This window comes from Colletotrichum fioriniae (genome assembly GCF_027942845.1).
Source record: "Colletotrichum fioriniae strain IMI 355084 chromosome Unknown scaffold_10, whole genome shotgun sequence".
NCBI classification, from domain to species: domain Eukaryota; kingdom Fungi; phylum Ascomycota; class Sordariomycetes; order Glomerellales; family Glomerellaceae; genus Colletotrichum; species Colletotrichum fioriniae.
In genome coordinates, this window is record NW_027076846.1 from 710,020 (window position 1) to 723,976 (window position 13,957).

General features: G+C 49.7%; 5 protein-coding genes across 5 annotated transcripts; 4 read left to right on the plus strand and 1 right to left on the minus strand.

The window, feature by feature from the left end:
* Positions 1 to 1,129: 1,129 nt before the first annotated feature.
* On the plus strand, positions 1,130 to 2,119 carry N0V96_008242 (uncharacterized protein; the record flags this gene model as incomplete). The annotated part of the gene is made up of 1 exon (XM_053192793.1): positions 1,130 to 2,119. One exon carries the CDS (start codon positions 1,130 to 1,132, stop codon positions 2,117 to 2,119), a length of 990 nt encoding a protein of 329 aa, XP_053049733.1.
* A 1,541-nt stretch (positions 2,120 to 3,660) lies between these two features.
* On the plus strand, positions 3,661 to 4,893 carry N0V96_008243 (uncharacterized protein; the record flags this gene model as incomplete). Its single annotated transcript, XM_053192792.1, has 1 exon — positions 3,661 to 4,893. One exon carries the CDS (start codon positions 3,661 to 3,663, stop codon positions 4,891 to 4,893), a length of 1,233 nt encoding a protein of 410 aa, XP_053049732.1.
* A 526-nt stretch (positions 4,894 to 5,419) lies between these two features.
* On the minus strand, positions 5,420 to 7,229 carry N0V96_008244 (uncharacterized protein; the record flags this gene model as incomplete). The annotated part of the gene is made up of 7 exons (XM_065758268.1): positions 5,420 to 5,918; positions 5,942 to 5,954; positions 5,995 to 6,285; positions 6,338 to 6,509; positions 6,596 to 6,759; positions 6,822 to 7,067; positions 7,226 to 7,229. The coding sequence occupies 7 exons, from the start codon at positions 7,227 to 7,229 to the stop codon at positions 5,420 to 5,422; spliced, it is 1,389 nt and encodes a 462-aa protein (XP_065613023.1).
* A 2,882-nt stretch (positions 7,230 to 10,111) lies between these two features.
* On the plus strand, positions 10,112 to 11,254 carry N0V96_008245 (uncharacterized protein; the record flags this gene model as incomplete). The annotated part of the gene is made up of 5 exons (XM_053192790.2): positions 10,112 to 10,121; positions 10,180 to 10,253; positions 10,396 to 10,682; positions 10,762 to 10,833; positions 10,891 to 11,254. The coding sequence occupies 5 exons, from the start codon at positions 10,112 to 10,114 to the stop codon at positions 11,252 to 11,254; spliced, it is 807 nt and encodes a 268-aa protein (XP_053049730.2).
* Positions 11,255 to 13,571: 2,317 nt separating this feature from the next.
* Positions 13,572 to 13,912, plus strand: N0V96_008246 (uncharacterized protein; the record flags this gene model as incomplete). Its single annotated transcript, XM_053192789.2, has 2 exons — positions 13,572 to 13,577; positions 13,655 to 13,912. The coding sequence occupies 2 exons, from the start codon at positions 13,572 to 13,574 to the stop codon at positions 13,910 to 13,912; spliced, it is 264 nt and encodes an 87-aa protein (XP_053049729.2).
* Positions 13,913 to 13,957: the final 45 nt, after the last annotated feature.

The window sequence follows — 13,957 nt, forward strand, 5'->3', positions numbered from 1 at the left end:
CAATGCTGGAAGGGTTTACTGTGCCGACGTACAAGAGAAAGTCGTAGCTGAAGCCAATTGCGACGGGCAAGCGACTCCCGGCACGTATTACATGTTCAACAGCCACGAAGAACACGCCATCGGCTCGAAAGTCAACTTGAAGAACGCACAAGTATACGACAGTACCGACGCTTTCGAAAAAAGACACGAATTGTTCCCTGCCGATATCCCATTACAAGAATTTGAATCTGATGGCTTTGGAAAACGCGCATGTCGAGTTGGCGGTGTTGGTGGAGGCTACCGTGGGGGTGTATTCGTGCCCTACTACGGCGGTCGGGTAATTGGTGGTGGGGTTGGTGGTTAATAATTGCACGTATTGCTGTCTGAATATTGAGCAAAAGATTAAACTCCGCGAAGCCAGCGAGGCGTAAATATCGTGTTCCTTAATTGTAGTCCTGGCAGAATAAGCCTCAGATCGATAGCATGTGTCTTGGCATCCTCAAAAGTTAAGCCTTTCATAGAAGTTGCCAGGCAGGCGAGGGAGGGGACAGTTTAGACCGCCGATTTCCAAGCAGTCTCTCTCTGCATCAGCAACGTCTGTCCGCGAAAAAGCCTCTGAATATTCGGTAAATAGTACTAGGTTATTCAGAGGTAGTCGAAATATCTTTTGAATCTTTTGATAATATATTATGAATATTATTTATTACTATAGTAGAGATATATTTGGTAGCTATGCCTGTTTGTAAGCGGCGATCTGAATTGTTCACCGCGTGCCAGATTGTGCTGAACACTCCAGCACATTTCGTCTGGATGCAATACATCGGAGATAGACTCGCCATATTCCCATATCGTCAATCAGCTTAAAGGATGCAACCAAGCAAGGTTTGTCTGTCGGTCATTTTTATCAGCCATCGCCGAAAATAGTGGGCACCGACACCGAAAATAGTGGGTCTCATCGCCGAAAACACGGAAGCATGGCAACATGGATACATGGAAGCCTTGAAGCTCTGAGATGCGCATATAAAAACTGACCCTATCACTTCTTTCTGGAGAGATACAACATCTTGAATCATCACAAGCATCTACACATTACCTCATTACTCTATCCTTCAGCTACCTTACTCCATCTCACCAATCCATCCTCTTTACAATGGGTGTCCACGGCCGTTATACCACTGAGAAGGTTACCTACCCATCTCATGGGGAGACCATCACTGGTGTCCTCTACAAGCCCCAAGGCATCACCAATCCGCCTGGAATTGTGGTCCTAGGTCCCTATTCGTTTGTCAAGGAGCAAGCTCCGTTGCAATATGCCACGCGACTGGCTGACGAAGGCTATGCGGCCTTGATATTCGACCCACGCACTGTCGGAGAAAGCACCGGCCAGCCACGTCGTTTGGAGAACCCTGTGATGAAGAACGAAGATGTGGTCTCCGGTCTCGATTATCTCGCCAGCAGGGGCGACGTGGATGCCAAGAGATTATTTCTCGTAGGCGTGTGTCAGGGAGGCCCCGAGTGTCTTGATGTGGCGTCCTATGACGATCGCGTTGTCGCGGTAGCTTCCGTCACGGGATACTACCGCGACCGCGAGACAGATGTCTGGATGATCTGCTCGGGCTGCGTCAATGTCGAGCCAGGTGTTGACGTAGGATCTTTGAAGATGCCTACACCTGAGCAAGGAGAAGCCCTCTATCAGGCGCGCATCCAAAGAGCCAGAGACGCCAAGGCCCTGTATCAAAAGACAGGGGAAGTCATCTACCAACCTCTCGTCGACCCCAAAGCTGCAGACCCGGACGTTGGCTCCCTTGCCGGGCTTCCAGGACCAGTCACATGGTCGTGGTATGGCTCCTGGACGATGAAGGGATTCGAAAACCGCTATGCGGTCATGAGCGATTTGGACCATTTCGGCTATTCCACAGTCGCTGGTGTGGCCAAGCTCACTAAGCCAGCTTTGGTGATTCATGGCGATAATTGCATGAATGCCGCTGCAGCAAAGAGACACTATGAATCGATCCCGACGAAGGAGAAGAAATTGATTTGGGACAATGAAATCTCGCACTTTCAGCACTACGAGCAGCCGGATGTTGTAGATAGGAATGTTGGCGAAATCGCGGCTTGGTTTGGACAGGCAAAAGTGTAGATCAAAGACATCTCGAGGTCTTCAATAGAACCAACTCATCTTAAATTTGGCATGTACTGTTTGGACACCGGTGATTTGTTCACGTTGGTGTCAAAAAACGTCTCTTCTTATTGCACTCCGGAGCATCTGAGCGACGACCTCACGGCCGTCGCCGGCACTGCATTGACATTGGTGTTCTCCGTTGACCCTGGGTGAGGCTATGGCGCGCCTGCATGTGTAGCATCCGCGTATAACCGCAATCAAGAAACAGACCGAGATTCTACGGGCAACAGACCCCAACTGAGCTCCTGATTTATGGATACATATATTCATAAGAAATGGCAATCATCCAAACAAGACCTCTGCCTAGATGCAATTAGAAGCTACAGAATGAAGTAGGAATCGTACTGAACTGGTCAATGATGCATGTTTGGGTTAGCAACATAGGACACTTCGAACTCAAAACCGGCCGATCAGCCAATGGCAAAACCCTTCTATCCGGACATAGCTGTCGACGCCTTGTCCGCTGCTCGCTATCTCATATTGGAGCTGGCCAGGAGTTTGGCCGAGTGGCCTGTGCATGTGCGATTATGTAAACAGAGATCGGTGGTCATCCAAATCCCCTCAGCGCGAGCAACGTGTCGATCAACCCCTCAACTCTCTTCATATGCTGGGCTAGGCTTCTCATGATGTCTGCTTGGCGACTTAATAACTCCCGCGGCCACCCATCGCACAGACAGAAGCGTCTGGTGATCTCATGCTCAGAATGCCACAGACGCAAACAGAAAGTGAGCTTTTCGGTTAGCAGGCGGCACACCTTGATCTAATGGACACCAGTGCGATCGACAGCAGCCTTGTTTTCACTGCTCTCGACGAGGCAAGCCTGTATGACCCTCTCCCTCGCGGTTGTATCGAATTACACTGATAGAACTTAGGGTCTTTGCCTGTATGAGTATACTGAGCAAAGATACATGGGTGCTGAGAAATTGGCAACTCAATCTAGAACAGCCCAAGGTCTGCCAACGAGCCCATTACAATCATCGTCCGACAACACGCCAGGTGAAGAGAAGAAGTCCGTCAATTTTCACGAGCTATCAACACGACTGGGTTACTCTGGCAATACCAAAGGGACCCTCGATATTGTTTCCCAACTCGGGGCATTGGGCCATGACTTAGCCCCCCGCGGTGGGAACCTACGAAACCATGATGCGGCAGTTCACTACGTGACCCTCATAAGGAAGATACCACAAAGGGAACACGTTAGTATTCTTGTAGAGTCGTTCTTCACCAATGTTTCATGGCAGTATGACGTTATCGATCATTGTACGTTTCGGGACGAGCTATCAGAATGGAGTCACATCTCGTCTACAAGGTTGAATCAGGGCCCTGAGAACTTGTCTGTCAGCATCCGGGCTTTCCCTGCGTTACTGCTTCAGGTTCTCGCACTAGCATTACAATTTCATCCTAATGCAAACGACGAAGCACTGCAGGGCCTCAAGTATGCACCCGATATCGACTTTGCCGACCTGGCCGCGGATTATAGCAATGTGGGCCTTCAAATCATGTCTATGCTTGGGAGCAAAGACATCTCTCTGAACAAAATTCAGGCTGGACTGATGGAGGCATTTTTTGAGAAGAGCATCGGCTCAGTCATTGACGCCTGGCACACACTTGGAAGAACGATCCGAGACGCCCAAGAACTTGGCTTGCACACACGTAGGGTCTGGGAGACAAGTCCGTCTGCCGAACACGCCATAAAGACGCCGAGGTTCCCGCTGGAGAGGAAATTGTGGTTTGTGTTGCATCTCTGGGACGCGCACATGGCTGTTGTTCTCGGGAGGCCCATGACGACAAAACTGGACTCGAGTTACGTGCCTTTGACGAGCCCGACAGTTACGCCGGCCCCGTCAGGCTTAGACGACGTAACAATATCTCCATTCGACTTCATGGTATGCGGCTATCACGCTGCTTACAAGTATCTACAGGATATCCACGACCTTGAGGTTGAGAACAAGGACGCGCAGGAGACCGTTCAGAAAATACACAACGCCGTGATAAGCAATATTTCCAAACTTCCGGCATGGGCAATCTTCGCAAGTCCGGTGCTCGACAGCAGATACCATTGGCTCCCTGCTGCTCGCGAAACACTCATTACCGAGGTCTATTTCGTGTTGCTCGCACTGCATCGCCCTTTCACATCCACCCTGTCCGCAAGTCGAGTAGAGGCCCACTTGGCCGCGCTGAAAATGCTCGCGTCGCAAAGCAGGCTGTTTGAACACGCGGGAGCTCTACTTTATAGAGGCTTCTCTGTGGTCTTCTCTATATTTGATGCCATGGTTCTGATAGCAGCTACCTACATTCGAGCCCCGGATGACAATCAACATCTCCTGGCAGAATCGGTGAACCGCTTGGAGTGGGGTCTGGCAAGGCTAGATGCCATGAGGTCACGGAATGCCATGGCAGGCTTCGCTTATGATGTTGTACAGGTGCTTTTCCGGAAAATGCCGGGCCGATCCTCCTCCCTGGACCCTGCCGCTCTGAGATATAATGAACCGGAAAGCCATCTCGGAGCTGTGGAGGCGCCGTTCCGGAATCAAGCTACACAAGCCGGCCCAGATCTTGGGCAGATTTCGAACGACGCAGCCCTGCAACAGCCGCTATACGACTTCGTCGCCCAGGACCTACTTGGGGAGACCTTCCCTGTCGAGTGGCAAGAGATGACCATTCCTGAAGTTGGGATTCACGAGGAGACATTCCCCGATAGTATTTGGCAATTAATGGACGAGCTCACGTAGCGAAAGTGACTCTTGGGTGAAAGCCAAGCTTTTATTCGCAAGAAATCATGTATCTGGCACACTTGGTCCAACATACCGTAGTTTCCGTTGGATTAACAGTGTACCTACTAGTAGCTAAAGTCAACAAGGAAACTGGCACATCGAGATCAAGAGCCTATGTTTTGCTACAATTCGACGGGGAGAGGGTCATCAACATTCGAAGCAATCTTATGAAAACCAAATAAAGACAACGCAGGCAGGTCGTATCAACTATCTTACTACTAGGGTTATGGTGTATAAGTACAAAGGAGAAAAAATGGTTATGTACTAAGATACGAGCATTCTCGTCTGAATGTAGGGTATTGATACAGGATACTGATATGGTTGCCAATTATTTACAACGAATAGTAGAATAGCAATCAAGATCCAAGGCCATGGCCATATTAGCAGCTCTTCGGGACATAGACGTGCTGAAGTTTACGCGAAAAGTTTTGAATTGCCCTTGGGAAATCAATCCTCAGAGTTCCATTCAAGGCCAGAAAGGCTCTCAGGCCGGAAGCTTGAAGCCGGTCTTGCGGAGATTCTGGAAGACGTGCTCGGGGTCGTACTCCTCTGAGACGGACTTGAGGAAATCGATGGTCTCTTCGCCGTGGGTGGAAAGCGGGTCCTGGTCCTTCCATGCGTAGTTGAGGTACTTCCATTCCTTGTACGCCTCGATCTCCTTGGCGTACTCGTCGATGGCAGCACGGAATTCGAGGGCAAAAGGGAGGATCAACTTCTGGTTCGCAGGAGTATCGACAGTCAAGGCAATGAGCCACATGATAGTAGGACCATCGGCAACAACGCTCTCCAGGCCCAGTGAGTTTCCGCCGTTATCGAGGCCGTGCTTGACGATGGATTGGGTGACGGGCTGGAACTGGACAAGGACGTTGAAGTCGGACTCGGGCGCTGCTTCCTTCATCTTGGCTGAGTATTCCTTCAACTTGGTGTCGATGAAGTCCATGATACGGAAGTCATTGGTAGTCTGGCCAACCATCCAGTTCGCGCTGTTTCACCGTGTAAGCACTACGTCATGGGTCTTTCTTAGAACAAGGACTTACTATAGGCCCAAGGGAGTGGGACCAGTGAATTCCGGAACGAGCTCGGCGACAGTGCCAACGCGGACGGTGCTGGAGATGTTGGGGATCGCATAGTACTCGTCGAAAGCAGGCGCGTCCATGTTGGCTTGGACGTTGGTCAGGATAGACCTCAAGCTGAAGCCGGTCTTGTCGTAGTACAGTGCAACAATGTTCTGGCTGTAGGGGTCGTTGTCCATGTTGTTGGCAAAGTTCAGGTAGGCGTTGAAGACGTTGTCTCTCTCTGTGAGGTTGTAGCTCACGAAGCCACCTGACATCTGTGTCGAGTCGACAGTGCCTGCAGGGGATGTGTCAGTGAATAACGCTATGTAACGGCATGACCAACTTACGGGCATCGATTCTAGTGACGAAGCCAAAGTTTCCTGAACCTCCCTTGAGTGCCTTCCAGAGATCCGCGTTCTCGTTTGCATTGGCGTTCACAACTGAACCATCCCCGAGGACAACCTCAAAGTTGGTAACTGAGTCGCACGCAAAGCCGTGAGAGTTAGTGTGGAAGGAGTACTGGTATCTCGAAAGTCAGTAAATGTTCGAGACATCAGAGCCGGCACCATCGACGATCCGTGAAACGCCAAGTTGGGGTAACTTACGCCACCGCCCGTTATGAAGCCACCAACACCGACGACTGATGCTCTGCCACCAACAGCAGCAACACCATAGGGATCAAGGGTAGAGAAGACTCTTTCCCAATCCGAGCCAGGCTGGATCGAGGCAATCTTTGTTCCTTCATCGTATGTCGTAGTGTTCATGTAGCCTGGAGGCAAACATCAGTACATGATACATCTCACATTGTTGATTGTCAGTGTAAGTGCTTACCAAAGTCGATGGTAACGCCCTTCTTGACACCATTGGATCCAGTGAAGGCTGAGTGAGCACCACTTCGGATTCCAAAGGGACATTGGTTTCTGTTCAAGATCTTTGCAATCTTTGTCACGTCTGAGGTGCTCTCAGGCAGCACCATGCACCATGGAGCCTGAGCAGCATTGGCAGAGTAGTATGTCTCTAACCGCGCATCGTAGAATGAGTTGTCCTTTGAGTAGACCTTGCCTTGAAGGTCTTGATCTTGGGCAAGTGCAGAACACTGTATGTGGCCAAAGTTAGAAATGATCGCCAGTGGGAGTGGATGAGATGGGGAATGGGATGGCAACGTACACACACGCAGTGAGGACTGCGACCCCTTGCTGAGACAGTCGAGGCAGCCAAGGCCAAGATCGACAAACCCATTGAGAACCTCATGATTACCGGAGTTTGTTTGACTCTGTATATGTGTGTGTCTGCGCACGAGCTCCCGTGTTCGTTGCGTGGGGGTGATCTGATGGGAGGATCGGGGTTGTTGACTGGACGGCAGCAAGACCAGGTGAGAGGATGAGAAAGACCAGAAACTCTCGAGGTGTTCTAGCGAATATCTATTGCCGTTGCATTCAGAATGAGCGATCAAATCTCCAGTGCCTTCCAAGTCCGCAGTTTTAAGTTCAGACCGACCTCGCCTCCACCGCGAGCTAGTGTCCTGGTTGGAAGACCAGCATGAGTCGATGTAATTTGATCTAATGCAACTAGCGGGCATTTCCAATCCCGCAAGCCGCAGTTTACGCAGGGACCGATGAATACCCGCACGAATCCGGTAGGTCAAGTGGAAAGTTGCAAAGAAAAAGAGGAGTAATCTTCAGCTTGTCAATGGGGCCAAAGGATCATGTTTGCTGCTCCTCGGAGCTTCAATCCTCGTTTGGGTTATGTATTGCCTTTGCAATCGGTCAGCATCCCACGAAGTTGTGGCAAGGCGTGTTGGAATCAGGTCACATTAGCCACGAGAACGGAAATCGACGAAATGCCTAGGGCCAACAGCTTCATTCTCGTGGTATTTTTGTCGCGAGTGTGTCTTGGGGGCGGAGAGCTGACCTGCAAAGCGTTGTTCCGCCCCCATTTCTACAACATGTCCAGAATGCAGTGCGACGTTCTCCGGGATGATTTCCTCGAGGTTTCGGAACCAAGAACTGCTAGGCAATAAGCGCTGACAAAATAAAGACTTTCCGACTTGGCAGTATGGGCTTCCTTGTCTCGGACAACAGGGAATAGGGCTGTAAGCAATTCAACGCCGGTGAACTTGGCTCGATCCCATCTCGTGCCCGCCTCCCCGTTGCATACTAAGTCGATGGACACCAACACTCACTTTCCGCTATCGACCACAAAACCACTTTTATCAAAGCAAACAATGGCATGCTGCTCTGCCGCTCTGCCGCGGAATGTCTTGACTTTTATCAAGGATTCCGACAAACATTGTTTGCTTCGCCAAGGGCTAGAGTTACATCCTATGGGCCTCGGTTACTGAACGACCTCGAACAAGTTGTTGGTCGATGAGGGATAATCCTCTGCGACAGCATCATCTTCAAAGAGCTCATCTCCGAATCTTTGAACAGCCGCCTCCTTATTCTTCTTTTTTCCAAATTGTGGAAAGCGAGTCATGCTGGTGAAGCTTGGGCAGATTTACTTGCCCTATCCATGGCAAACGCGGAAACCGTTGGCGGTTTTTATAGGCCAAAAATGGGCATGCAAAGTATATTATAACGATCGCCTCCAAGGAAGCAGAAGCTCTGCTCTACGACTCCCCGTTCTAGAAAAGGAGGAAATGTCGCCCGTACGACGAAGGTCCTTCTAATACAATCCGCTTTTGCATGGATTCTAGATCCGTACGTGTATCAGCAAGGAGTGGATGTTTTCTGTGCCGCACCCTGGGTTCCATTCGATTACGTGTGTTGGGACCGTTGTCTTGTTCTATCAGCTTTGACCAAGATCTGACGGAAAGGGCGGAGGATCTGAAGGCTCGGCCGTGGACTACTCTGTAAATCTCTCTAGTCTTCACCACCCTTGATCCCAAGCACAATGATGGGGGGCTGCGAGAGCGAGGGTAACTGGCAGCTGGGACCCAATGGGCATGACGTTCCTCTATCTTGGAGATTGGAGCCATCGGTCCTTTTGTCAGGGCTGCCCCGACTCCTTGTCGACCCCAGTTTCGGCGGCCCGCTCTGTGACTGGTCATTCTCCTCTTCTGCACCACTCCAACTACCGGGGCTGGACCAGGAATCCCAGCCCATAGAGACAACTTCGAACACTCTACAACAACGGAACCTTATTATGAGTTCGGACCAGACTTCTCGATCGGGGCGTGGATCGTCCAGCAAACACTGTGCCTCTTATTAATGTTGGAAGGGCAGCGATCCCACGAATGAGAAACTACTCTGTTGCGCAACAACAAGGCCAAGATCTCGAGCAGTGAGTACGTCGAGTATACTTTTAACAAAATCGAGAGTGCACTACAAGAAAGTAAGCCTATCCTGGTGCTGAAGCATAGGCCTCGTAAGTATATATGACCGTTGAGATGGAGACCAGTTACATGAGTCGCGCGAGATCACACTTAGCAAGACTCCAGGAGTTCTCAAAGGGACCTTGAGTGATCCATGCTCCCTCCTCGGCATCGTCCAGAGTTCATCCCTTCGAGAAAACAAAGTGTGGGAGAAGGTGCTTGAAGCATGCAATTTCGTCGAAGGGGGAGGCCCGAATTTTCTACGTTGAACCCTGGTCCTTTACACCCTCGGTACACCCGAATGTGGCCACGGAGGATGGCGAGTGAATTCCGTCAGAACTCAGTACGATAACATGTATATACGCTAGATCGGATGCTGCTCTTTTTTTCTCAATAGATCCAAGATTTCGGTTGCTTGCGAATCTGTACCATTCTATTGGCATCATGTCAGAAGTCTCTGTGATCCCAGCCCCGCCGGGCGTCACGGTCGACTTTGACCACCCGAGGCAGCAAAAGGTGCTGGAGCATTACTTGCTCTTTGGTGTTGGTGGTACAATTGCCTTCATCGCCCTGTGCCAAAGATTTTACACCAAATTGTTCCTTTCCAAAGGGCTACAAGTTGACGATGGTGAGTTTTACCTTTGTTGATCGACCTACTATTTCGCCAAATACTGACTATCGAAAGCTTTCATGTTTCTGGGATGGGTAAGTTCGACTCGACGATCCACTGATCGCTGCTCAGCTCCTTGGCTACCAGATCATTGCCTAACCTTCCTTCCCTCAGGGTGCCTCCGTAGTCACTCAAGCAATGCTTGTTGGTATGTCTGACCCATCTTGCATGCTGCAGGTCACTTGAAGCTGACCAGAGTGCTGCAGCTTCTATTGCTGAAGGTGGCATGTGCGCCCATGCTTGGGAGATGCCAATGTCAAGATTCGTGCGCTACTCTATCGTGAGTCTGTCGCAGAAATCCCCAATTGCCATGTTATACTGACGTGGTAAAGACAACCTACGTCACAGCTCCGGTCTTCATGCTGTGCAATGGCTTTACCAAATTGTCTCTTTTGACATTTTATCTTCACCTCTCTCCGCAGAAGTGGTTTAGGGTAGCAGTATGGACGGGTATCGCGGTCGTCTCGCTGTACACAGCATGCATCACTATCCTGATGCTGTTCCACTGCAACCCCGTCAGGAAAGCGTTCGACTTCACTATCACCGGCGGAAAGTGCCTCGACGTTGGCATTCTTTACATGGCTACGGCTGTCTCTAACATCATCACCGATGTCATGTTGTTCATTCTGCCGATGCCTATGATCTTCAGCCTTCGCATGAAGATGGCATCAAAGATCGGCGCCGTTATCATCTTTGCCATTGGATCAATGTATGTGACTCCTATCTATCAAAGGCCAGGGATTTCGGACTGACTCCATGGGAAGGACTGTCGCTACTTCCATCGTCAGATTGACCTACCTGCCCCCACTGCTCGTCAGCGTAGATCCGTCATGGGATGCTGCCCCTGCGAATATCTGGACGTAAGTGCTCTTGATCACTGTTTGCATCTTCATTGTTCTAACCCCTGCTCTGGACAGTTTCGTTGAAGCCAACCTTTTTGTGATTTGCGGCTCGATGCCCACCCTACGAAAGTTCTTCAAGCATTTCGCGCCAAAGCTCATGGGCTCTTCGACGAACCCATCATCTTACGCAGTCGGCGGTTATCGAATGTCATACGCGCATCAAAGATCAACGAATGCCATGAAAAGTCGACAAAGAAAACAATACGAACAATTTCCGGACGAGAACGAAATGCATACCTTCCACTCCGATCGCAAGAGGGCGAACGAAGAAGACCCCGGCTTCTCGTCCGTAGTAGTCGCCGGTGGGAGGGAGAGCGCCGACGACATGAGCGACAAGGCGATTCTACAGACCAAAACCGTGACGATACAGCGCGATTGAGGAGCACATATCGATAATGTCTAATGATTTGGGCCGGGGTTTAGAGGACATAAAATTCGCATCGGACTGGAGTTTGGGCGGGGGTATACTGTGAAACTTGTTCTGAACAATTCTGTCGCGTCATACTAGGGTCGAGACTGCACACACATAGTGTAAAAGATAATGCATCAAAGTATTGTTCAACCGCTACCGCTTGCCCTAATTGTGAACCTAAACTAAGAGTTAGCATCTGTCACCACAGATTCCAGACACTTTCACGCACGAGAAGCAATACGACAGTGTTTCTCGACTACTAGAGCCGGATTAAACAGCAATCAAGACAGAGTGCTCGTGAATTCTGTTCCGAACTGCCATGTGGAGTTCCCGCTTGATTCCTTGATCCCGTATCAAACGACCTCGCTTCAAGGTCTGAGTTCAGGATTTGTGAGTCGATCGTACGACAGCTCTGCAAATTACCTGCACAAGCCTTGCCGTCCTAGTCCCGAAGATTGAAATGGCCGTACAAGCGTTTTCGATATCTCGTACACCGGAAGTAACGGACGGCAAACATTTTTCCGTCAGCAATCAGGTGGGATAGGGGCTGGTAAAGTACTCACTTTCTAGGTCATTCCGGCTAAAGCCGACAGAATCCAGGGTATCACTCTTCCAGACGCCCTCTTAGGGTTTAATGAACACCCCAAAACTCTAACAGGAAAATTGGGACTTCCATCAACTTGGGTTTTGACCAGAATACAGCGGCTATTTTCGCGGGCATTGTTGGCATGGAGCCCCTTGCCTGCAGATCAAGGCGGTGATGGTTCGGATCCAGCCGAGCGAATCTCTTGGCGAGTCGTGACCCCCTTTCCCCGTTATTGGCTTCGATTGGGGGAGGGCCGAAGGCGGGTCTAAGCCGAGCATTCTGTTGTGACAGCTCAGCCGGCGCATTACCTAAGGCTTCCTCAGCCACATTTACCTGGCCCGGTCCAAGTAACACAAGAAACGTGACTCGCCAAGCTAATTTTAGATGTGCAAGCTCTCGCGGTAGTGACATAGGTGCTCTGGAAGTATGAGTTGAGTCTCAAAAGATCTATCCATTCTTTATGCTCAGACTCCTTGATGATAACTTCCTAGGCATCGTTTTTCCTTTTAGTAGGTACAGATGTCTTGGCGAAACATGAAAGTCTGACTATTGATAACCTATGCAAGTGCTACTTCGTTTTGTTAGACCAACTTACAATATAACAATATGCCTTGCAGAGTACGGATTCTTAAGGTCCTCGAGACAGCGATAAGTTTGGATGATGATGAAATTTAAGTTTTTTAATCCTGGATGGAAACTGATTGGGATCTTTCCAATGTGAGAACTTGAGATGGCGTTGTGTTTATCGTTTTACAGCTGGCTTTTGAGAGAGGTAGGATATGAAACAATGCAATTACTAGACAATTCGCTGGTTCCAGCCTTACTGACAAGCGTATTCAGGTTGCCACAATCATACATGCAGAGAGATCTTCGATGACTCCTTTGCATATACCTTTAATAAATCATCGCCGCCAGCAATTCGGCCTTTCCATCATATTATTTCCCGTAGTCCGCCCTACGGTGCAAATCGATAACAGCCGCCACCGGCCTGTTACGCTCCCAATAGCCATCGAACAAATCCGAACTATCAGTGCTTAGGAATCAAAAGTCTGTAACTACACATGTGTTTGATCATATCTTGCAGCAGGAGGCTTATAAATCTCCGAATGCGTAGCCGGTCAGTCACGGACACCAATATGCACGTTCCTCCGAGCAGTTACACCTCCACCCTCAGTCGCATCACGACTCCAGAGAGTTGCTCCATTTCTAGCGAATCGCAAAGCGTGAAACTAGCTGGCCAGCGATGTGATCAATTATTTAGCCCCAATAGATGTCAAGGGCATTGGAAGTTGCAAAGGTAGTCTGGAGGCCATCGCACTCGATTGGGGAGCAAAGTGACGGTTCAAAACTTACCGTCAGTTACTAACCTTGACAAATTCGTACTATCGGCAGGATTGCAATTCAATGAGTTCTGTTCGGTTGTGGAATAAAAGGCTTCGAGTCGCCATGTTCTGGGTAGTGTATCTCTTCATCGGAGAGTTATCCATCCTCCGAAATTCATTGCCTCAGAAGCAAAGGATATTCAATCTTCTCTTTCATTTAGCCATCATTATATTCAGCGTTCAACACTCAACAATGTGGATCAAGCTTTGGGGCTCCGTTACATCATCCTGTACTCACAGAGTGCTGATCGCTCTCAACGAACTTGGGATCAAGTACAACTTGACTCAAGTTAACCTCATGAAGGGAGATCAGAACATGAAGGTTCCTAGCTGTTGCCTGCTGAATGTTTATCCACACATCTTCATGCATGAAATAGAGGTTCTGACATTCTGCACCAGGATCCCGCCTACATTCAGGAACAACACCCCCTTGGCCGCATACCCGTTATTCTTCATGGAGATATCCAACTCTTCGAATCCCGAGCCATCTGCCGCTACCTCGTCACCAAGTTTGGCGGTCCCTCTAGCTCGCTTGATGCCGTCGTGAGCGGTGATCCGGTAAAGATTGGGAGCTTTGAGAAGGCTCTCAGTATTGACTACTCGTACTTCGATCCATCCGTCAAGACATTGTGCAACGAGAAGCTGTGGAAGGAGTAAGGCCGAACTGCTCGCCTAATGAGTAGAGACTCTATACTGACGACG